We start from the raw sequence: 26,154 nt of genomic DNA, 5'->3' as shown, positions 1-26,154 counted from the left end.
GTCAACCTGTCCTAAAAAGACCATGAACAGAGTTGAGCGTCTTTCAGAAGCCCAGGTATTCAGAGCAGAAACAGGGCTGTATTTAGACAAAAGACACCACCAAGTGCTCTCTTGACTCCACAACAGGCAAGTCAATAGGTATGCGAGTGACACACAGAAGGTGGAGCCATGGGGTTGTACTGTAGTAACAAAAGATATGCACAGGATATCACATTCCTTCTTTTGCATTGAGTTCAACAAAAGGCAGAATGGGGAATGTTCACCATAGTTTCTGGTTGTGTGGTGCAGTTGCTCGCTCCCCTGGACAATTTTTATTGGAAACAGTTTGTTGCTTTTGTCTGGACTCATAAATGCTTCAGCGCAACAGTGTTTTGTCATCAGTTTTAAAATAATAAGTAATAATCTGCTGCTGAACTACTGTAGATCATGAGTAGATTTAAATTGTTCTTGCTTTGTAAGGATGTGAAATCAGACAAAGGCATGATGGCTAGGACATTTTCTGGGGCATAATATGGTCTTAAATTCCCAAAAGCTACTGCAGGACAAACAAAACAAAAAAAAAACATGAAAATGTCTTGTTCACTGTTCCTTTTTTATCTCTTAAATAGAAAAACACATCTCATTTTGTCAAGATGAAGTGAAATTAGAAGGGTTTTCAAGATCTTGCACAAAAAAATCTGACATCCATTTTTTTTCACCATGCACCAGTCAGTATCCTGAAAAACAACCTTTTGCTGCAGTAAAAGATGCAAGAAAGACAAAGCTATCTCTCTTTACAGCTTTGTGCATCTGGAGGCAGGTTTTTATTTTTCCATTTCTTTTACTTTGGATTTGCAAACATCACTTTTGCAAAATACTCTGCCAAATTGAGATATGGACTTTGACTAGAACATTCAAAGACATCAATTTGCTGTGATATAAACTGTTGTGCTGTAACTCAGTGTCCAGGAAAGTTACCCTCCGTCCCAGTTTCAAAGTCTTTTACGGCCTCTATATATTTTTACCATGAACTCTGACCAGCTTCCTTGTCTCTGCTGAAGGAAAGCATCCCCACGGCATGATGCTGCCACCAAAGTCATGTCTACAGTACTCTTCTCTCCACTTACTCTACTTTATGTTGGTTGTGTTACGCTGAAGTATATATATGTGGCGAAATGAGGAAAAAGTTTAATGTGGGTTTGTAAAGTCACAAGATGCTGTATGCTGGCTGATTTAGGAATTATTATGCATCATTGACTTATTTTTGTCCATATTTTACAGTGTGCAGCTGCGCTCATGGTCACCAGAGGATAAAAACAACCGTCTGTCCAGGCCACACTCTCAGGTTGGTTTCAGCCAAACTCTTCTTGGATTTTCTTGTAAATTTTGCCATCAGAGACGTTTTTTTACTTGTCTGAGATTTACGTTTATGACTTGTCCACCATTTCAGTTGCTAATTTATGTCTATTCTTCAACAGTGTAGATGTTCTCGCACTGTAAAATGCGTTTAATTAGCATTAGGAGGAATAAACTGTATATAAATATTATGTCTTAACTGTTTCCAGTTTGCTGTGGTTTTTGGTTGAATCTCTGTTTTTTCACTCTTTCTATATTGAATATAAGCACCAGAATTATTGCCTGGGTACATGCAGCCTGTACTGGCTCCTTGAAAATAAAACTATCACGCATATGGAGTTGGAGTTTTGGACTCGTGTTCACTGAGAAACATGTTTTTTTTTTTTTTTTTTTTCTTTTTCACCCTCCTTTCCATATTTATTTTAACTGCAATGGCCCGGTTTGCAAGAATAAAAAAATTAAATTCTTTGCCTTTCCTACTGGGTTGTTGGTCTCCGATGCCACAGAAGGTGCCCTAAAAGGAGTTTGTGGACGGTCTTGCATGCGACAGGAAAGGCAGGGAACGGCGAGCTTTGACATTTTTATAGCAGGGAGTGTATGGGCTTCAAAGGTCAGCCTTTAAAAATATTTGACATTATGCTTTGCAGCAGTTTGGAGCCATTCAGAGATCATTTCAACAAAAAAATTATGGCATTGTGTCAGAACAATGCTTTAACCTTTGACTGTCTGAAAGGAGACAAATTGTACTCCAAGCATGGCAAACGAGACGTGAAATACAGACGTGGGGTTCTAAGAGTTCTTGTAATCTATGCTGTGTCTATTTATTCTTCCTACAAAAAAAGAGGGGGAGACCAGGGCATCTGGAAAGACTTCATTGAATTAAAGAGAAAAATGTTGTGGGAAAGTTCATCACTAGCTATTTCAGCTATGCTTACATAGTTGATCTCATACATTTGGTCCCAGTAGATGACAAAACATGTGAAATGACAACAGTGGGGGAAAAGAAAACATTCACGACCTTTTGTGGTGGCTCAAAAAATTCCAGACATTTTTTTTATAACTTGAGATAAGGCATAAAGTTAGATAAATACTCAGAGGTTTGAACTTAAAAACAATCAAGCGTTCTTTTTAGAAGGCAGCTGGCTAAGAAGGTCCAGTTCATGAGACCATGAAGAGAGCATGGATTACTTGCTTGTTGAATAAAAAAAGATATATCCTATAATGATTTTCTGAGACTGTGCTAGAACTTGGGTCCAGTGGGTGCAAGTGGATCTTGAGGATATTCAGGTGTTTTCTGTTTTCTTGAAAATGTGTCCGATAATAACAGAAGTTAATGATTTCGGACTGAAGTTTTGCATGTGTAAAAACTGGCTCCCTGCTCATGTGAGACCTGCCAGGAGTGCAGAAAACGTCATTTGCAGCAAGAGATGAGACCATTGTTCTGCACTAGAGTAAACTGTTACCAGGCATTCTTTCCAGATGCTTTTTGTGCAAAGCATACAACAGTGCTGGCCATCAAAGTGGAAGGAAAATGATGCAGAATTTGAAAAGTCTGGTGATCATTATAGTTTGTTATATATATCATGAATAGTTCCTAATAGTGTGGAATTTCACTTCATGGACCTGGTGCCTTCAGGTTTTTCTGCTCAATTTATAAGGAAAGTTTAGTTTCGGAGGGTTTTTTACATGAAGAAACGCAGTGTAGTTGAGTATTATTAATCTCCTCTGTTGTGTTTTCCAGTTATCTGATAGTAGCTGCAATGTTTCTCAGTGAAAGCAATAGTTATTGGGGAATTATGAGCTTCTATAGACCAGCTTTCACCACTTTTATACTTAAGCCCTGAAGTCAAAATGAGTTCAAAATGAGTATTTAAACACAATCTTTCCTTATCGCTCATGATTCAAAAGCCAGCCATTTACTCAGCTGGGTGATTTGAGGTCAGTATAACTTGGACTGTGACAAAGGGCTCTGTTGTTTGAGATAAAATTTGCTATATGAATGTTGCACCAATTGAATTAAGTTGTTTTGATAAACTCATTTCCCTTTTTATATCTTATAAAAAGAGTTTTTTGAAACCAAAGTGGTTATTTAAATATTTTTTAAATTAAATATTCTGATACTCATTTTTTTTTTAAATTGAGACTTTACATTTGAAAGTTTAGCGACTTAAAAGCACAACTCATCTTTTTGAGAAGTGATTTATTGAATTCAGTGAACTGTCTCTGTTTCACTAGGAATGATCTAACAAAAACATTGTGGTGCATTGTGGGAACTGTAGGAATTTTCCATGCAGCATTCTGACTCTAGGCCAGGGGACATTGGTGTGTTTAGTTGCTGAAAAAGTATTTGCCAGCAGCTGGTTTGCTACATGTTCCTTTTAAGCACAATTGTGCAAATTGTGGCATGACTTGCCATCAGGCTTGAAATGGTGCCTTCTCTAACTAAAGCCTTAAGTAACCCACTGAAATATTAGAGTAGGGCTTTTTAGCATTAAAAACCACATTCAAAAACCCACAGTGGGGTTCAGCTTGATGTGGCTTTCTGCAAATCCTGGAGGATAGAACTGGGAGTCAGCCATCTAAAGGCCACATTAAGAGCTATGTTTTGGTGGAAGGGCTCATCAGAAACTTTTTGGGAGGAAAACTGCTTTTGACACAAGATCTTGTGACATGTTTTTGATATTAATGGAATTTTTGTTTAATATGTTTGTATGTCTTTAGCTTTTCCTACATCGGAATCCTTATGGTCCTTTGTCCTAAAGTAAATTTTTTCCACCAACTTTATTCCATCTATTAATGTGCTGCCTAGTATTTTATTTATTGCAATTTAATATACATTTACATTTTGTTTTACCTGACTCGGCGGTATAATTGATCACTACCGTGTTGTGACGGTGAACCTCCTACTCCAGCTCCGTACAAGTAGATTTCTTTCTTGCAGCTTGTTTGGGGGAAAATGGCTGGGAAGATTCCTACCATGGCTTCATTGTGCATTATGCTGCTCAGGCTGGCGGAAACACTGCAGCCCAATGAGTGTGGAGATGTGGTGAGTCCATGACAAGGCCTTCTGTCCTGCGTGAAAGGTGCAGAGCCCTGCTGTATCAGGTGATCAAGCTCACTGAAAAAGCCCCTAAAAGGTTTTTCCACCCTTCACTTGGCTTCCTGAGCGGAGAGAGTAGGATGCGCAACAAGATCCCCTGTTTTCCATGGTGTTGGATAGCTTGAGAAAAAGCCCTTTGACAATAGTGGCTGTGATGGCAGTGGAAGCCTGGTGCTGCTTTTCCCTCGTGTCACAAGGCTTGTTGTTGTGTGATGAACAGAGAAAGGGGAGGCGACTGGAGGGGGTCGAGGTGGAGCAGAATGGACACCAAGGAGCCTCCTGAAATTCCCAAGATGTCCTTAATGTGAAATGTTCCTAATTTGGATTTAACTGTGCCTGCAGCATTACACAGAATATGTGCATAATAGCTGAAAAGCTTAAGATTTCTTGCATAAAACTAGTACTGCATTTTATCTAGTGCTTTGCAAATGTATTCATGTTCCAACGTTTCCTCTTTTTACCAATGTGCAACCACAAAAAGATAGCCATGCTACTTCTGACTTTCTGTTGTCACAAACCATGAAGCATTTTTTGTTCATTCAACTCGGCAGCACAGCATCTAGATGTGCCAGACTTTTTCAGACTACACTAAAAGCCTTGCAGTTCTGACTGGAGAAAAATGTTGTATACACATTGACTCAGACGGGCTTATTACAATGCACACCCCAATTTTAGATGAAAAAAATTTGAATTTGAGGAGAACTACAACCGGTTTTCAATGCAGTAGTTTGCATTTGTCTGTCACACACAATCTTCCTATATAAAACGAAGATTGCAATCAAAATGTGGAAGTTCAAAGTGTATAAATACCTTTGCAAGCCACGGTATGTTCTTCTGTATTGGAAGTATCAAACCTGCTAAAGTGTCCTGAATCAACCAAACTCTGCACCCTTAATACAAAAACCCTTACAAACCTCATAGATTTGGATGTGTTGCATAATATTAAAGGAAGTGTCTATGCGGGGGGGAAAAAAAGTTTCAATTTCAGTCCAATATTAACGGTTTTTGACATACGTGGTGTTTTGTCTCGTCATGCCAGGATGTGCTTGACTTGTTTTGTTTGCCGACTTTAATATCTGCTAGCTCATCACTGAGTCAAAAGGTAAACGTTTCCTAGATTCCTGTAAACTGAGATTATATCTGAGGCAGTTTGGCGACTGTCATGATTCAGAGCATTTGTTTATATCATCAAGTAGTGGCCACAATGAGATCTTGATTGCACTGAACAGGGCCAAAACAAAACGACTTCTCATGAGACATGAACCATAACTCGGTCATTATGTCTGAGCTCCCAGTCTGTGTTTTTAAGGATCCATTTTGAGGTTAGGAAGGCTTGCCTTTGTGGCTCGCCTGATGGTGCACTGTGACACAACAGTTGCTGTATAAATATTCCTTCAAGCACAGCACGGCCAAATATATCAGGGTGACACACGCTTTTAGATAATTGTAGACCCAACATTTCCTCTCTGCTAAATTCAACTTATTTTTCTCGGGATTGAAATGTGTCACCGCGAAGCACTTTGTCCAAAGATGGAGGGGTCAGCCTCTCCATAAATCATGTCGCGTACATGTCCAGAGGATATTAGCAGGCATAGCAGCATAAGGCTCTGTGTTGGTCCATTTTCAAAGTTATGGTGGTGCAAAGCTGTGCGGTCTTTGCTTTGAAACAAATCTTTGAAAAGATTCAGACATAGAAAAAAGTTTATCTGTGGCCAATCAAAACCTTGCTGGCTGTGGTAGAAAATGTTTGCTGTTACTTGAGGAAACCTGAGATAAATTCACTTTATTGGAGTTTCTCGTTTGCCTCAAAGTACACAAATGCACATGTTTTACTTGACAACGATGGCTTTGAATGATCTACTATTTCAGGTCTGCTATGCCTGCTCTTCCTGTTTGGTTTGGCATGTTGTTGAGGGGGTAAGCCAAGCCAGTGTCCAGGGAATGCTACTGGCTGTGGTTTTAGTGGATGGATGTTTTCTTCTCCTCTGCACAGTGAGCTCTGTGACTGGCCAGTGTGAGGCCTTTTCACATGGACTGCAAGCCGTTAAGCCTGGGTCTATTGTGGCCACTCCATGGGCAGCATGCCTCTCCTCATCCCCACTGACTGATGAGCCTGTCTGTTTTCCTTTCCCCTGGAGTGGAAGAGCAAACTGGATCCCTGTTTGGTTCCCTGAGCTTTCCAGCCCTCCGGGTGTGCACATGAGGAATAGCTGGCCTTTTGCATTTTATTGGGAGCTGTTGGTGGGAAGGAGAGGGCTCTTTTTGTGAGTCGGTGCCTTTTACGAAGGTGGCTGAGGGGCGATTCATCATTCCACAAGCTGCTCTCGAGGCAACAGCATTAATAAGGAATCCTCAATGTATTCATTCCAACAGAAACAGACTTTATGTCCTGTAGTTTTATAGTAGAGAGCACACCTATATTTTAGAACAATGGTTTTCATTTGTTGGTCATAAATCGTTGCTATAGTTAGAAGACACTTGCACTTTAAACTGGACAAAATTTGATGCGTATCTTAGTCAAGTTATTTATGAAAATTTTCATAAAAATTCAAGGATTTGGATTTGAAACTTACACATAGTTGTCTTTAATTAAAGTTAGTGAAGCATTTGAGCTTGAACAGAATAACTTGGTACATTTCGATGCAGATAAATAAATACAGTGGTGAACAGTACACACCTTTTACATACTTAGAGATTTTATGAGACTTAAAGTAAATGCAGACAGACTGATTTCTGCAGATTTCTGGTCAAGAAACCTAAAAATTATTCATCATACTCAACATCTACGCCTGATGTGGGACACCAGATCTGATTGGTCAAACCAATTAAAACCAAACTGTCATGAAGAATATGATTTAACATACCAGCTGATGGCTATAATGAGGCAATTTGTTTATCTGTGGCCAATCAAAACCTTATTGGCTGTGGTAGAAAATGTTTGTTACTTGAGGAAACCTGAGATAAATTCACTTTATTGGAGTTTATGAGAAGGAAGTAAACTAACATGACTGATCTGCCATCACTTCTTTATTTTTTTCTCTTTGGCTAATATAAAAATAAATAAGTATTGGTCATGTTTAAAGTCTTTCTAATAAGCTAGAAAGTTGTTTTTTGAAGCCATTTCCTGTGTCTCGCATAGTCTTTTTATCATTCAAATATGCGTTCACATCTGTAATCAGCTCACTCTATGGGTCTGCATCCAGTTTTGGTTTAAAATATACAAACCTGTTTAACTGTGACTGAGATTTTCAATGTACATTTTAGAGTTTTTTTTATTTTTTATTTCTTCTCACAGATTTTTCTGCCAACTGGCCTTGCCATCTCTTCCCGGCTACTTCAGACTTGACGTGCTTGGAATCGTGCATAAATTATGGCAGAAAAGCTTTTAGTGTGTCTTTAGCTTCAGATAAAACTGTAGGACGTATGCATCTGGTTAAAATATAGATGGTTCATTTAGAGACTGGGTGAAGGTTGTGGTTTCAGGCTGCCCATGTTTATGAAGGTGTAATACACAGTCAGTCGTACTAATCACTGATCTGCAGCAGTTTTAATTGCTCATGTTTTTTTTGTGTATGGTTTAATTTGTTTTTCTTTTGGTACTATGCAAATCTAAAATTTATAGTTTCAAAGATGGGATTTAGTTGTTTTTAGTGACTTTGAAATCTGTCTTTTTAATGTTTGTTTACTTAAAAATGTTATGCATTCCTTTCCCCTATCCCGAGTTCCACACAAAGATTTCCATTTATAACCCACTGCTGGCTGCATGCTTGAATCAAACCTGTTGTAAGCATTTATTTTTGCACATTTTTCTCTCCCAAATTCAGATTTATTTATTTATTTATTTATTTATTTATTTACTTATTTTGCAGGGTATTACGAGGCATGGGTTCCTCCCCCATCTTTACTTCTTTCATTGTGATTTGTTTTTATTTTTTACAGTGAACATGTTTTGATTCTCTTTGATAAAAGTAATGAGATTTGTGTGACCATTTATTGTCCATAATGAGCTACAGATGTGTAATGAGCTTCATATCCACTGAAGTCGTTTGGGGAAAATTCATTGAAGTCTGGAGAAACGGTTTCCCATGGCACCAGAAATGTGTAAATAAACGTTCAGACTTGTATTTATCCCTCAGATTTTTAATGGTAATGTGTGGTAGAGGCTGACTCAGACCACCTACATTACTTACTTTATTGCTCAATGATTCAAGAATCATATATGATGCATACATGAGTAACAAAATTCAACGTATTAGACTCACTGCTAAAAACTATTTAAACAAAACTTCATCTTTAAAGCAGATTTGCAAATTGCACAGTCAATTCTTCAATGATGCTTTTAGAAAGACGTTGTCGTCATCTTTATTTGCTCACTAACGGTGAAAACCTTAAGTTGCTGTCCTTAGTTCCCTCCTCTTCACAGTCCTAATTTTCTTATTGTGCCACAACATATTTGCAGAAAAATATTGTTGGAGATGATGCAGGATTCAGCAGAGAAAAGATCAGGTTTTTGTCCTCAGACCTAAGTATTCCTGGAGGTATCTGGTTGATTATTGTTGCTGTATAATTTTAATTGTAGATAGGTGTGAAATGACACGTATTACTTTATATTGTGTCTTATGCATAGTGTAAAGTGATCCTATTATTTTCCTTCCACTGTTCATATGCCCTCTGAGTTTACACACGTGTTTTATATCTGCAGCAGTCAGATGGATTTAGAGGATTGAAAAGACTTTGTTGTGCTTTTAAAACTGAATGTATTGCTGTGATAGTTGGACACTGCAGTCAGGTTATGATGGATACCTTTGATAGGAAATAAAATAATAGTTCATGAGAAAATCTCATATTTTTAAGCATTTATTTTTTCCTGTATGTTGAGCTGACTCGTTTCAAGTAGCTTTTATCTGAGCTGTCTTTGGCATCTACCTAATCTAACTCAGTGGAAGGTAATTGCCGGTTTAAGCTACTGCGACTGTATGTTATGCAGTATTATCTTCTTCCTGCTATCCGTGTATATCAGGGTTCCCTTTAATATTAGCACCTTGTCCCCAACAAACAACAATGGTCATGGTTTGTTTAGTGTTATAACGAGGCCCTTCGGATATTTTCTAAAAAAAAAAGGTTTGCATACATTAAGCTTCATTCTTCCACTCCAACAGAAATGATGATGGGTGCAGCCAGATCATTCTGCTGGTTATTAGATCAGCAGAAGTATCTGGTATTGCCATCAGGTTCTGGGTAGATGGATCTGATAGTGTTATTATGTACATAAGACTTCACTGCTCTAGTAGTTTTATATTTGCAACAGAGACTACACTTTATGGCTCCTGTAAAGATACAGCGGTAGGATGTAACATTTCAAAAGTTAAAGTTGTTTGAAGTGAGGATTTGCCTTTTATAGCCTTCATGTTTTTCTTACAACCAGGCTTGAAAATGGCAACCATTGCCTGGGTTCAGTTTTCACATGAAGTCTCACAGTAACAATGGATGAAGTAAAGGTTATTTGGTCTTAATCTTCTTTCAAGACCTTTACCAAAAGTAGGCTGATGGGGAAACAGCATGCACTGCTCCAATTTACTACAGAACCTGCTGTCCTGCTGGACTCATGTCTGTGGTGAATACAAAATCATCAGTTATCGCACCTTCTCACAGCAGCGCTAGACTTCCCAAAATACAAACTGCTCTAGGCATCACTCCTATGCTGCACCCAATGCCCTGTAATTGAAGCTGCAGGGTGGTAATGATGATGCAAAGTGGTTTGCTTGGAGCCAGACTGAAGTCTCATCTGCTGGCACTGTCCCCAGTGTCTCCCATCGGCCTCAGACAGCCACCCTTTTACTACAGTTTATCATTTTCTCTGTGTTTGGTGCTTGTATTTTGTATATACAACTTTTGAGTAGTCTGCAACACACAAACTGGCATCGTTATGGATTTGGGGGACTGCAAGATTCCAGCTTGAAATAGTTTTCTGAAAGAAACTGTTTGGTTTCTTCAAACATGTTCCCTTTTCATGGGTGAGTAGAGTATAAATGAAATAAAGGGATTATTCAAATAAATATTGGACAGGGGGAACATCTTTTCTGCAGCTGTCTTTGTAGCACCAACCACAATTATGGAAACATTTTGGAGATTGAAAAACAAAAAGTTGCTTCAAGTTTTTTTTTTTTTTTTGGCCAAACTCCACACATAGAAATTAAAAACTATCCATTTATTTAAAAAAAAAAAACAAAAAAAACTGTTCTTTATAACCATGAATATAAAGAAATTCATGGTTGTCTCATTTGGAGATCTGTTTATTCAGAACGAACTGGAAAATGTGATTCCACCTTTCCCCAAAGTCACCATCTTCTTTTCTCATTACAAACTGACTGTCAAAATAAAGCTGTGACTGATGAGACCTCTAATTTTAGTAATGCTGTTTGTAAAAGACCTTATCATTTTATAAAAGCATACTTGTGTTTTTTTAATATAAGTGCTCTCATTCCTCTAAATGTTCATGGGTTGTAAAGTGAAAAGTGGTATGTGTTATTGGATGTGCAACTTGAAGCCAGTGTAGCATACCAGAGACTTGCCCTAATGATCTTGGGTTTGTTGACTATGAACTTTTGATTACAGTTCTGTACAGCTTTAATCAACGCTTCCTCCTCTTGGCAGCCACATGAACCGCTGAAAACTGGCTGATATTCCTCTGCGTTCTCTCCCATCTATGGCCATGTTGCTATCCAAGATGAAAAACAAACAGGCTTCCCTACTTTAGCCAGCACCCCTTCACAAGTCTGCAGTTAGATAAAACAAAGGGACATTGTAGGCAGTGCCAAGGTTGGAGTTTGAAAAGGCATTGAAGCTTTAAATCAACCATGAGTAATACATTTGAATGGAGCAATAATGTTTGTAGTTGTAATGGAGGATTCTACAGTTTAAGGGTATGTCAGCTATGCCACTGTTACTGGGCTCATATTCTAGTGATGGTTTCTGCAAAATGGTTAATGATGACGAGGTTCCTGCTTTGGTTGTGCAACATTTAGTTTTTGTTCAAAGTAAGTGGAAAAACATACATTTTTCTTTCCAGAAACTACAATTATGCTAAAAGGAAACCTCAGGGGAAAACAAACTGTTTTTAAAATTATGCCCAAAAATTCTTGATTGTTTTCCTGTCATGAACATTTAGGGGCCTTAATGGGAACACGGGATTGTAGGAGAGACACAAAAAAGCAAAAAACAAAATTGTGTGTGATTTATTGATTTTTACTGAACGCTTTACTGGACGAGCAACTTCGGACAGAAACTGACATGGATTCTGAAGCTTCTTCATCAAGTCCAATGAAAATTTTTCCTTACAAAAATGTAGCTCAAATGTAGAAGGTTTGATGATCATCAGACTGATGTTTGGTTGTAAAGGGGGTACCATCATATTGCCCAAAATTATCCTTGCCCAGGGAAGGTTTTAATTGAAATGTTTTATTCAATCAACAAGTTCTTTTCTGACAGAAAGTGAGAAATAAAATCTGGCCAGTACATTTGTAGCCAAGAATCCGCCATCGTTGTATTCCCAAACACCCATTTTGATCTCAGATGCGTCTTAAGATTTCTAGCAGCGTGTTGGAAACATTCAATGAATTCAGTCCAAATTGACATATCTGGTAGTGGTAGCAGATTTTTCTGCTGCATGTTGGTGATGCAAAACTCCCATTCCAACACATCTCAATAGTACTTAAGATCTTTTAACTGTGAACACCACTCGAGCACAGTGAACATGTGAAGTTATTTTCATGTTTGGTTTGACCTTTGTGACATGGTGCGTTATCTTGTTTGGAGAAGTCATCAGATAATGGGTAACAAAGTGACGATAAAGCAAAGAAAAAGGTCAACAGTACTCCGATAGGCCACTGCCTGTTTAACTAGAGTTAATTTGTGTCAATTCACACAAAGGATGCAAAAAAAGATCCCCTAAAGAATTATACAATTAATATTATCCAGTGTGTGAATGAAGCAAAGATGGATCCATGTTTTTTATGCCGATTATGCTAAAGTCAGTTGCAACTGAAGTTGCAACTTAAATCGCCTTCAGATCAGTCAATATTTTCTCAATCTTTCGTCAAATGTTGGTGAGCCTGTGCAAATTGTAGCCTACCTGTTCAGCTGGCACCTGTTTTGGTCTTCTGCCACTGAATCTCTTCTTCAAGGTTCAACATGTTGTGCATTCAGAGATGGGTTTTCTGCATTCTTTGGTTATGATTGACGATTTAAGGCACTGTTGCCTTTTTTCATCTCAAGCCAGCCTACCCATTCTACTATGATATAAGCATGGCATTTTCATCCTCACAACTGCTGCTCACTGGAAATTTGGCAGTCTGTTTTCTGTGAACCTAAACAATAGTTGTGAGGAGAAAATCCCAGTAGATCAGCGATCTCTGAAGTACCGAGACCAATCTGTCTGGAATCATCAACCATTCAGTGTTCAAAGTCACTTAAATCGCCTTCTTTATCCACATTGTTGGGCTTAAGTTTCATGTACCGCATCTAGATGCCTAAATACATTGAGTTGGAAGCAATTTTCAGTGTTTGTGTTAAGTAATTGAACAGATATGTGCCTTTTAAAGTGGCTGTTTTTTTTCACTCTTCAGCTTTTCTATTGTTGCGTTCATTGCATTTCTCTTAACTCTTGTAGATTACATTTTTAGACTGTAGATCTTGAAGATCCACGGTTATGTAAGCTCCACCTTGTTTGCATTAGGAGGGATTTATATCCACATGATGTTGGACTTTAGTTGGTCTATCTCAAAAAAGTCTCTAAAGCATGTGTGTCCATCAGGTATATGAACTTTAGATTGCTTCACAGCAGGAGAGCAATCGGATGAGTAGTTTTGTAGTCTGACGGATTGTCTGAGTTCTGAGTCATATTACTGGGTTTATATAGGGGGGAAAAATTCGAAGGGAGCCGTCCCAATGATCGTTTCTGGTAAAAGCTTCCTGGCATCCACCACTAATCTGCCCACTCTGGAAAGAAAAAAGAGGAGGAAAATTGGACTCAATTGAGAACAGAGCTATTGTTCAAAGACATGCTGAATTGGAAGCGGGTGCTAGCATCAACCACAAAAATCATCCATTTCATCCGTGCCACTGTGTTTCTGTCGGGTTCCACAATCAGCTCTGACTTTAGTCTCGAACTGCTTGAAAAGTTGGGTGGAGTCATTTTCTCTCTTGGATGGAGCCTGTGCAACACTGATGCCAGCTGGTGACTGTACAGGGAGGAAAACTCGCTGAGCTTTATTGTGCAAGATGTTTTCATTAGTTTTTAGGGACTATGAGGACTGTTACTCAAACAATTTCAAAGCTGAAGTTTGAATGTGTTTTGCATTGATTAACCTGGTCTGTTACAGTCAAAATGCTTTTAACGCTGGTCAGCTTTACAGGTGGACATAGTTAGAAAGGAGACGGCCTTATAGTAGTAACAATCCTGACAATAAAAGTGTCCTGAGTGATGTACTGAGCCTTTGTCCTGGGGTTCAGAGTGTACACACATGTAGCTTGTCATTTTAACATACCCTTCTTATACTGATATAATTTAAGTTGAACAAATCCACCATTGCTCTTAATGCAAGTATAACTTCATAGTTAGGTGTCTTTTTATCCAAGTAGCTGACGCATGTATTCGCATCTGTTGAGATACATTGTTCATTAGCTGATGGTATTCACTTGGTATGTGGCGCCCTCTTGTGGTAGAAGAACGTAATTCACATAATGATCAAACATTCTCTCCTGATTGGTGGTGATGTAAAACGCAGCTTCGTAATATTTCCAGCAGCAGCACTGCATCTCTGACCTCCATTTGAAAACTACTGAAGTGCCTAAAAGCATATTTATAAAACAAACACTGTTATTGACATTTGGAGTGGTTAAAACTAGAGGATGGAATGAAGCAAGTTTCTTGCTATAAAAGGAAATCTGGATTAAAAATGTTGATGCAGAGATGGATGTTGGTTGTTAATAGAAACTCAGGCTATCAAAAACAAAGTCATACAATGTATTGTTTTTGCTGGATGAAACTGTAATATGTGTTTCATTCACATATGATGATGTGTGACCGCTATTGTTTTGTATGCAGTACTTTGGTTATCATTGTCTATCATTGTGTTTTTAGGCTGTAACTGATGTCATCTCAGGTGTAGAGGCTGATAGAATCGGGATTTTGCTTTCTTTATGAGTGTAACAGAACCGTTCCCCCTTCTACATACTCCACAAGAACAGATGGAAAAAAAAAATTTTCTTCAGCTGGCTTGAACAAAGTTTGCTCTTCCCAGGACGTTTCATACTTTACAAGAAACTCAAGTGCACAGCACTTATGTGCTCATAGGCCACTCTTTCTTCAGTATTTGTTAGTATAGTATCTACACCCAATTCTAATTTCTGACAAATCACAAATTTGTCAGCCATCGCAAAAGAAATGAGTTAATGCGCTGATAAGTTGCGAGAAGAAAGATGTCATCTTGCCCTTACACCCATGTTGGAGAAAACAGATTTCCATGTTTTCACAGTCGGTGTGTCGGTCTTTAATCTGTGCTACTTGGTTTTGTATCATTGCACCTTTTTATTTTAATTTTTTTGTTATTCTTCTAGGAGTTTTTTCCTTCTGACTTCAGACACCCTTCTGGGTCCAGCAGGACACCAACCCCACCAGGACGCTACTCACCTCACAGCCCCACTGACCGCGACGTTCCTATGTCCCCCAGGCGCAGGTTAACACTCCTCTTATTGTCACTTAGTTTTTATTTACTCCCCATTTTGTGACCAAATGCTTGTTCTTATATTTTATATTAAGAGAATTTAAATAATTACAATTGAAAATTACTCTAACTCCTTGTCATTTTTCGGATCAACAAGGCCGTATGTAGTTTGATATAACGATTTTGGAAAAAGCATTGGATTTTAAATATAAATGAAATAAATCAGATTCTAAATAAAAAGATGCCTGGCATGGAATAAATGTTTGAAGTGTAATAAATATTTAATTCAAAAAGTTGTTTTTAATTAGAAGTACAAATTTGAACAGTTTGAAGAAAATTGTTGGTAAAACAAAAATAATTTTTCAACAAATCTTAAGTCAAGCAATCAATTAGAATTGACTTTAATTACCAATTTTATGTGCATAAAGAAGAAACCTCCGTTTCTCAGTTTAGCTAGATAGTAACTTTAGAGAAGGTTAAAAAAAACTAAAGAATGTGCACAATTTTTTAAATGTATTGAAAAAAATACTTTTTACACCAGAGTAAATGAATGATGACAAATAAATGTTTTGATATTTGATAAAAACAAAACAGTGTCATTTTTCAAGCACATATACCCATGTGAGTGAACCTAAATAATAAAAAATATAATTATTGTTGATTTCTTTATCTTTTTATGTGAACAGCAGAGAAATTGTTGATTCCTTGTATTTATAGTCAGTCAATGAGAAAATATAAATGGCCAAAACTGAAATCGTAGGATCTTACTTCTGTATTTTTATCATAAGGTTGAGAGTTTACGCCAACTGATGGTGATAATTTGTTATCTCTCATGGTGTTTGTCAAGAAAATGCATGGAAAATTCTGGTATGAAAGCCATTTAGAATAACAGTCTTTATGATTATGATGTTGTTTGCTCAGATATATATGGTTTTAAAAATGCAATTTAAGTCTTTGTGTTTAACTTTTTTCTTTCTTTCTTTGATTAAAAATATATTTCCTGGAGAGATTTTCTCCTACTTTTAGCTAATCTTTCTCTGAAAGGCCTGTGTGAAAAATGGTGTAAAACAGGAGTTAATTTCCAATGTGAATCATTTCTTTTAATGATTTTGTTTTTCAGCTATGCAGCTGTCTTTGTTCTCATTATGAGCATCCTGGAGCATTCTAGCAGCTTCCATGTTTTCGCATGCAAGCATGTAGAAACGTCTGACTGAACTGCAGTAATGAATACTGATAAAATGTTCAGCCTTTGGGAAGCTCTGTACAGTTTCACTCTGCAGAGTTTCGGAGCCGCGCCCTTGGAGTTGATGGCGCTGTAATTTGACTCATTTTCCAGTGTTCAATTTGCTGTTTGGAATGTATTTTGTTAATGTAAAAAAAAAAAAAAAGTTTCTTGTAGTTTCTTTTCTAATCCTTTCATCCACACATTCTGCTGCAGAAGCTGGTGTCTGTGTTTTGACAGTGCAGGATGGTTGGCTTTGGCCCTGGTTCCCTGCTGGTTAACTCAGGCTACCCACAGGTCATGTCTGCAGCTGTGAGTTCTGTCCAAGAACTTGATATTCCCCAAAAAAGAGCAATTACTTCTCCCCCTGATCGGCCCCCTGTCTGTAGCCCCCAGCCAGCACAATAAGCCTCTCCCCGCTTCCCTGCAGCCAATCAGAGGAGCAGTGACGCCTCCTTCATGCCGCGTGGCCAATGAATTTCAGCCCGGGGCACACCTTTCACTCACAATCTTGTTTTTCTGTCTCGTCTGGTTCAGAGTGAAGCCTCTGATAATATTAGTTTTTATTTTTCCATGTTCTGAGTTGTTTCACAGACTCGGAAATTACAGGGGGCTTTTTTTTTTTTTTGCGGAGTTGTGCTTTTCCTGTTACTTTTTCTTCTTTCTGAGGTGAGTCATTGAGTTGTCATTTAGATTTTAATTCAGCACAAAAGTTGGATTTGTTTTCTTTCTGCCAGCAGGAAGTTAGGTCCAGACATTTAGCAGTTTGAACTCTGTGTTTTGGTTATGTACTAGATTGTCATCATTACTTCTCTTGCCCTGCTGCAGCTTTGTGTCAGATGTAGACAGTCTATGCAAGTGCTTGTTGCAGATGTGATAATATTCAACTCCACTCAGTGTTTAGGAAGTATCGGTGCATTTGTATGTTTTAAATCTGCCTTTTTAATCACCTGTCAGTGTATGTGACTGCTTGTTAATGTGTGTTGTTTGTTGTCTGTTCCTGTTTTTTGTGACTGCGTGTTAGAATAATGTGAGAGGAAAAGGGGGAAATGGTTTAGCTTTGGGTGGAGCTGTGCATGTGGAAAACTTGGAGGTCGTGCTTCAGAGGTCTGTTTCCAATCTGGACCTCTGCTCATTGATGCAGAGGAAAGGCCCAAAGCATGTTTGGGTTTTTTTGTGTTCTGTTGAAATCATGTTGGTACAGAATCCTGGCTAAAGTTGATACAATTCAGACAAACAAGCATACAAAAAATTAATAAAACATCTAGTCAATATTTTGCATTACCTTGTTTTATGCTTTTTTTATGTGGTGTGTCCATTTATTGGTGAAACCATAACAGTTTTATGAAATATTCAGGTTTTGTAATTACTGATTGTAACCACACTTTTATTTTTCTTTCTCTCAGAACAGATCTATGAAATATTTTTTATATATATATATATATATATATATATATATATATATATATATATATATATATATATATATATATATATATATATATATATATATATATATATATATATATATATGTATATATAGAAATTGTTTGCGAGAAGGAAATTTGGATATTTGTGAAGAAATAAATGTAAAAATATTTTAACATATACTCCTAATCCTTTTTTTTTAAATTAAGTTTGTTACTGATATGCTTCTAAAAAATAATCAAACACCAAAATCAGCCTTTAAAACGAGGTCCTTCATTATCCCTTTGCTGATATCACATCGACCAGCTGCAACCTGCTGTTTTGAGGGTGAGCTCATTGAATTGTGGAAGATTCTTTATGCAACACGTGTGCGTTGATGGCTAACTCTCCAAGTATTTTGCTGAGTGGCAACAGGTTGGACAGCCTGTCGGGTTTCGCTGAGTGATTCTGAGCGGCGAGTTGTCAACAGGCGCAAGGCACCAAACACCTGGCCTTACCTGCCTAACCAGTTCCTGCCAACGGCAAACGCTCACATGTTCCTATAGCTTTTGATATGTGGAACCAGTGCGAGGGACGGACATTATTTTATTTCTTTGTCCTAATTTTAATAGTATCTTAGTTCAAAGTTCAGTTGCTTGTGCAGAAGCATGAAACCACTGTGAACACTATTTTGAAAATCCTATACGGGATTATAAGCCCAAAGGGTTAATGTTGATTATGTCATGTTTGGGTGGAAACTAGTTTGACTTCTGGTTTCTGGTGTTTAATAAACTGTGATCTATGTCTTTCTGCTTTCCCTCTGCAGTAGTTCCAGTTCTGACTTTGCCATGCAAAGGTTTGACAGGAACTCGGAGGTGTACAAGATGATCCAGGAGAACAAGGAGTCTCGCACGCCACCTCGTCAGTCCAACACCTTTAAAATGCTGCAAGAAGTGCTGGAGGCTGATGAGAAAGGTTAGAAGCATCCGGATTTGCAACTCTATGGGGGATTGACATCAGTCAAGGGAATTGTTGAGGTTTTATTTTCTAAATTTGAATGTGGCGAAAGGGAAGAAAAAAAAGTAGCAAAATCGTGTTGTCAGAATGTCTTTATCAGCAGGTCTGTTTATATCTTTGTTTGTCTTCAGAGGCAGCCCTGCGGTTTCCGGGGAATCTTTCCCCCAACCCACCGAAACAGAGCACATCTGTTGCAGGAGTCAGCAAACACCACACCTGTGAGAAGTGTGGCACAAGCATTGTGTAAGTCCTCCTGTAGTTTTATTGCCACTGAGGTAGTGTAGGGTTTCCATCAGAGGTAATGTACACACACCAATCTTAATGTCGCGTTGAACTTTTAATAATGCATTTGAACAGTTATTTATCAAGGGTTAAAGGAGTACACTACATAAAAAATCAACTAACTTTATAAACATGATGTGGTTGCATAAGTTTAAGTTTGTTTTGTATTTTTTTCTCTAATCCAGATAAGGTCAACACTAAAGAAACTCTCACACATCCCCATTGATATGGATGGATAAATGTTGCTAGGCCAGTCTGTTTGGAGATATAGACATTCTTTATTTTTAATTCTGGCTGCATGTTTGACCATAAATCAATCCATAAATTGTAGAGGTCATTTATTTTGGTGGATTTCCTGGCACAGGCTCAACTTTTTTAGCATATTCCAAAAACTGTCATTGGAATCGAGACGATTCAATGAACATAATGTTAGCCTGGGCAGCTGCAGTTTTCAGTCAATCTTTCACCACAGTTTTTGTGCAGGTACGTCTCTGTCATTTTTATGATCCATAAGACACGTCACCATGATGCTGATGTCCCAGCAGCTTCCACTCAATGCCAGGTCTGAGCCTGGGTGGTTCCTGTAAATTAAAAATTTCTGTCATCTCTGACCTGTAGTTTTTAAAGAGGTTTAATGTACGGATTTTAAAGGAGAGATTTCTTTCTACATCTACAATCTGAAAACTGTTTTCCTGTTGTGAGTGACACAGGTTTGAGCTTTGATGGACTTTACATACAGTTGGATGTTCGGAAAGGTCAATGATCCCAAACACACACATGTAGACACACACACATGTAGACACACACACACACGCACACACACACGCGGCTGTTTTTGAAAAACTTTCATTTATCTTCCTCTCCACAGCCTTTTATTCAACTCTGCAGAAATATTTGTGCTATGCTAGAAATGGGCTGGTATCGTTTTTATTTTTTATAACATATTATGGTAAAAGCACTCTTTTTATTGTTTTATTGAACCATTACTAATTTGCAGTAAAATGTCACTACTGAATGGAACTGTGGTAATGAAGTGGTAGTTTTTGTGATGATGGTTATTTTGAGTGCATGTTTTGTCTAGTGAGGCTTTATCTGCAGGCTTTTAGCTAAAAGCTAGAATTTTTTAACATCATAGTAACCACACTTAATCACCACAAATATGACAAAGTTTTAGGTTAATTTCTTTCATCCCCAAAGTATACTTTAAAAACAGGTTGATCAAATAAACCCGTATAAAAAGAAAACAAAAAATGGTCAAATACCCATTCAGAATTATGTCAGAAGTTTGTTACATGAAGTACGTGATTCCACAGCAACTTGCTAAGGAACTTGTATCGTAACATAATGTTTGTGTGTGTGTGGGGATAAATGAGTGGGAAACAGAAAATCCACAAACTCAAACTTGGGCACCCAATTCTTGTCTTTCCAAGTTCTTTGCAGTCATTATTTGCATCATTCCAAATTGGAAAGATATGTTTATATGGATCATTGAAAGCTCAGAATTAATTACATTTATGCCAAATAAAATATAAGTAAGTGCTTCCAATTAGGCTTTAAGAGATTTTCCACATTGCTGAGGCAGTGGAACATTTGTATTTATGGACGAAAGGTTTTGCTTTATGCATCTATCTTTTGTATGTTTTTTTTTGTAAATTTAATATTAAATATACATTAAGGGGGTGCTTACAGCAGCACCATCTGAAATTGATAAACATATTATACTTACAGAAAGATATTTAGTAAGAACTGGAAAAAGGACAAACCTTTGAATAAAAAAAAGTGGAACAGACTGAATTTATCCAGCAGAGTGAATGAGAGAAGACAGAAAATAAGATGCTTTTCGAATATCTGACATGTTCACGTCTCTATTCAACTCCACAGCACACAGGCAGTGCGCATCACGGACAGCTCCTTCCGTCATCCGGAGTGCTACACCTGCACAGATTGCGGCCTTAACCTGAAGATGAGAGGCCACTTTTGGGTTGGAGATGTAATGTATTGTGAGAAGCATGCCAAAGAGAGATATCAGGGCCCAGGCAACTCCATTCAGACCACCGTGTCCCCCCGCCAATGAGTCGGCCCCTGCACTCCTGCTCCACTCTGCACAGAGTGCTGCTTGCCTCCCTGAAGCACCACCTCATCTGACTCACTGATTCGCCTTGGAAATATTTTGACATGACATTAATTTCTGATCTTTAATCTTTAATCAAATAATGCAATGTATAATATACACTTTATTGCCTTACTTTTTGTTTTCTGAGAACTTTTTTTCCCCCCAATATGGTTCATTCTTCATGGTCTCTGCTATTCTTTGCTCACATAATACTCAGGCCAGATTTAAGAACGCAGATGCTATAAAATAAAAAAAATAAGTTGAGTAGAACTGAGGATGAGAATTTTCTGATTGAATAAAAAAAAAAAATGGGACCAATAACTAAACAACTCTGCATGCTGCCTTAAAGTTGTTGAGATGGTGCTGTGTGTGAGTGTGTGTGATTGCATGCTTTCTCATGCAAACACGGGTTCTGCATGGCTTCATATCGTGTGTGTGTGTGTGAATGGTTGTGTGTGTTTCCACATGACAAAGGCAAGAAAAAAAAGATGGTTGCCAATTTATTGTAGACTGGTGGAGAGTGGCAGATTCAGGGCAAAATGCCTCTTGAATTTATCTGTACTTATTTGCAAACTGAATAGATAAGAATCGGTAAAGCAAGGGGCGCAGGGGTCTGCTTGTAGTTTGGCTTTTTTGTTAATTTAGAGGGACAAAATATCTTTTCAATATATAAATATTTTTGATATTCTTTTGATGATGATATTATAATGTAGATCATTTAAAATGCATATTGTAAGCATGGGACAGTTGATGTGATACAAAGTTATAATGCAGCACATGTGCAGTTCCAGCAGTACTCAGAGATGGACTTTAATCTTCACATTTTTTTTGTGGAATATAATAAAGTTGCACAACCTGAAGTCTCTCCTGGGAGGACTTTGAAAGTCTGTTTAATGTGTGACTAATTTCCTGCCTCGTCATTTATATTGGCGTTATTTTGGGTAATCTTTCTTATGCCTGCTTCAGTTGACAACTGCAACAATTGTGTTAATGCAACTCATAGTATTTCAATATATATATATTTTTTTCTATTGTTACAGCTAACCAGTTAAATGTTTAAAATTGCGTTTGACCTTATGTCCATTTGTTACGCCAACCACATAGGTTAAGCTCCACTGAAGGCCCCTTACATCGAGAAATCAAAATATTTATTCAAACTCAAGGAAGTCTGGCAGCATTAAGGTTTTATTAGTGTGATTAATGTAAAGTTTACAGTAGAGGGTTAGGATGGGTTACAATTAGTACTGGCCTTAGTTAATCTCATAACACTGAATTTTTATGTAAAATATTGCACTTTCAATAAACGGTTACACAATTCTGCTATCTACCACAAGAGGGTGGTATTGCTACATTTTTGAAATAATTCTTTTATGCATGTGGATTTGGGGAAACTCAATAATGCTACACATTCCTGGTCAAAATGTGTAGCAGTAACAAATATTGCATTTTACAAACTTTTCAGCAAGCTTTTATGGTGAAAATTCAACTTGTTTTTAAATGATGGTTCTCCACCATCTTTTTTTCTTAAGAGGATGGAGCTGTCGTATATCTAGTGTTTGTCCTTCAATGTAACATTTTTGATCCAATCCTTGCGTGATTTTTAGTGCATCTTTCAGGTCAACTGCTTTACAAGCCAAGTGATAGAGAAATTATTCAAGAGCCTAACATTAACATTTTTGACGTGCGGTCAGGAGACTCCCCAGATCCTAATCCCAATGATTATATATATATATATATATATATATATATATATATATATATATATATATATATATATATATATATATATATATATATATATATATATATATATATATATATATATATATACATTACTAAAAAATGTAATTACTTTTAAAAAGTAATGTAACTAATTACTTTTGATTACTTTGAGGTTTTAATGAGTATTGACCCATGTTCAACATTTTATTTTTCTTAGTGCACTGCAGGTTAGTGCACTGCCACAGGCAGTGCAATAATATGATTCTCCATTATCTGTTTCTCTCAGGTTAGGGAATTGCCTTGCACAGCAAGGCAGTTCATTAGCATTAGCCTTTTAGCTTAAATAAGCTATTACCTATTTTTTCTGACTTAATAGCCATGTTTAGTATACTGAATGGAGTAAGTAAATTATAGAGAACATTCTAATGATACCCCACATGCTGCTGAAAGTATTTAGGCTTACATTAGCATTTAGGCTAATTTCAGCTTATAGACTCATTTTAACAGACTGAATGGTGCACGTCCAGCTTACTTAACATACTTGTGACTTTCCAGAAGCTAATGACTACTATTTAGCTAAGTTAGCATTGATGCTAATTTTTAGCATCAGAACCCTGGGTCCAAACCGACGGGCACACTTTGACAGGTCCCAGTTAAATTTCTTCAGGAATTTTCTAGTTTACTTTATGTTCATGAAAACCATAACACTAGCACATTGCATACAATGTCTCATGGGAAAGAATAGATTCCAACGTTTGTCATGCATCAACACCAAACAGTCAAATATTCGTAAAACATTTATATATATATATATAAGGATCAGATGGTAACAAACTATAAATTATATTGAGCTTTACGAATTCAAGCTAGAAGTGGATATTTAACGAGCAAGAAAACACAAACATGACTGATTCAAAAGGTCCATTTTACATAAGCCCCCGAACGGCCCTTTTAAAAAGTAGCGAGAACTGAACTACTGGGAGTCTCTGTTGCCGTTTTTCTATATAGTGCCACTAGATGTCACTGTGTTACCAAACACAGTTTCCTGGCTGGAAGTGTCTTTTGTTTATTCGCTGGAAGAAACACAATACTGTACTATACCTCATCTCAACAGTCACTTGGTCTGTTGCTCTGATTGTGCAGAGGAAAGTTTCCTATGTTTTGATTATTTCCTCTCAACCATCTGATCTGGGGGACAATAGGGAAATCCTGTCCCTCTGGAGGAATCACAGATCATGCCTCTTATGAACTGCTATCTCTTAATATTTGTCATCCAAATCCAACATTAGCATAGTTTGTCTTTTTGCACTTCCAAGATTTGCTACGTTTAACCTCTCTCTCTCTCTCTCTCTCTCTCTCTCTCTCTCTCTCTCTCTCTCTCTTTCTCTCTCTCTCTCTCCCAGTGTTCTCTGCTTTCCCCATTCTTCACCTGGGATGGAGTCCAGATGTGGAACAGAGAAAGGAGAGATTGCTTGCTTAGCTATACAGGGCAAAAGGGGGGTGGGGGCTGCAGAGAAAATGTTGGAACGACATTAAAGTTTGTCTGGATACCATTAAGTACAATTTGATGTAATGTGCAGTTTGGGACGCAATGTTTAAAATGGAAACTGTGTTCTCCAGATGAGAGAGATTTGGGCCTTGTGGGGCTGGGGGGGGGGGGTGTTGCACTTGAAGCCTTATTAAACAGCTTGGATAAACACCCCTCTGTTTCATTACAGAACAGGCGCCCATCTACTCCTTGTGCTTTCTTTTAGTAACCATGCTGGCTGTCTGAGCCTGCTCCAGAGTACAGTATCACATACAGGAATAACAAACCGGGGGTCTGCTGCAGGGGTCAGAGCACAGTGCACTATTATATACTGCCAGGCTGCTTGCATGACTGGGGAACCTGTAGCTTGAATGTGTCAGTGAACACATGTCAAGCCCAATTGCAAGAAGTAACCTTTTCAAAAGCTTTCCTCCTGCACCGCCTCGTATTTTGAAACGCTCTCCAGATTTGAATCACCACAGCCTCTGTCCTCCCAGGCCTCTCGTATATCAAAAAGCATTTTTAAAACAGAAGTAACCTTCTGTGTTTTTGGAACTTTTTGTGCACACAGCTAAAAAAAATGAAATAAAAAAAATAAGACTGAACCGCAGACCAAAGTGAAAGATAAAGTAAGTGGAGCTCAATTTTGAAAAAAAAAAAAGGTATTTCAACAAAAAGATTGAGGTTTGGAAATATTATTTTTTCTTTCAGAGTAGACCCGGGATTAAATCAAAGTATTCACTTGTGCAAACACATTCGGAGGATCTGGAAGCCCATATATTTCACTACTCTTACAACATAAACAACATATGGTATGCAAAGAGCAACACTCTCAATCTCAGTCAACTTTGAAACATTTATGTTTAGCTACAGCTTGACATGTTTGAAGTGGACAAAAACCCATTTGTACTCGGAGCCAGCAGGGTTTCACTGCATTAGCTTTTTGTTGCTGTGGAGATTGCTACAAAACAGGCAGGCATTAAAGTGCATTGTTATTATGATGAGCTTACTGTTGTTTATGACATCCAGTAAGAAGCAAAGCATTAAGGGAATAAAGATAAGTTTCCTAGAAAACATTCTATGTGGGTTTGGTGGAAGAAAAGATAAAATATGTGTCTTCCTCTTTCACCTGGGTATAAATATAATGCACTGTAGGTCCCACGCTTCAAAATGGGAAAGAGAAGACAACATATCACTTAAGTAAGGCAGATGTCTGATCTTCAAAAATCAGAAAATATTTACTGAACCAAAACTGGCCTTCGGTGAGAATCAACTACACCAAAGTTTAAAACAACTAGAGCTGAGACAAACGAGGCTGAATAAATACTCAGGTTTATTTTGCCAACGCACGCAGTGATGAGGAGAAACACATCTCCAAAGCAAGTTGGACAGGTGCAACATCTTGGGGTCATTATGTGTCATCGGCAACCGTTTGGGTATATTCATACCGACCGATTGTCTTAGAGTGATGGCAAAATAAATCCTGTTCTGTCCGACCATTACAACTGGGAATCTGTAACATTGAGTTTGTTAAACTCCATTGAGGTTTTATCAGAAGAGATTAAGATTGAGCTTTTCAGACATTAACACTGTACTTAGTTTTGGCAAACATAAAACTCTACTTAGTTGAAGTAGACTTGCGATGAAACAGTTTTTTGTATTTTTTCCCCCCCAAGGTGATATGAACCTTTTTAGGCTGCGTGA

The 26,154-nt window shown here is 37.7% G+C and overlaps 1 protein-coding gene across 1 annotated transcript in view; it reads left to right on the top strand.

Annotated features, from left to right (window-relative positions):
- pdlim2 (PDZ and LIM domain 2 (mystique)) overlaps positions 1-22,084 on the top strand; it is a 37,165-nt gene extending 15,081 nt beyond the window's left edge. Inside the window, exons 6-10 of the mRNA XM_044111239.1 lie at positions 1,261-1,324; positions 15,053-15,171; positions 18,615-18,763; positions 18,937-19,048; positions 20,969-22,084. Of these exons, the coding sequence (XP_043967174.1) occupies positions 1,261-1,324; positions 15,053-15,171; positions 18,615-18,763; positions 18,937-19,048; positions 20,969-21,161 (637 nt within the window). The 3' untranslated portion in view covers positions 21,162-22,084. The remainder of the gene's footprint in view (positions 1-1,260; positions 1,325-15,052; positions 15,172-18,614; positions 18,764-18,936; positions 19,049-20,968) is intronic.
- Positions 22,085-26,154: the final 4,070 nt, after the last annotated feature.

This window comes from Gambusia affinis, linkage group LG03, assembly GCF_019740435.1.
Source record: "Gambusia affinis linkage group LG03, SWU_Gaff_1.0, whole genome shotgun sequence".
Taxonomy (NCBI): Eukaryota; Metazoa; Chordata; class Actinopteri; order Cyprinodontiformes; family Poeciliidae; genus Gambusia; species Gambusia affinis.
This window is presented reverse-complemented; position numbering and strand designations above follow the sequence as displayed.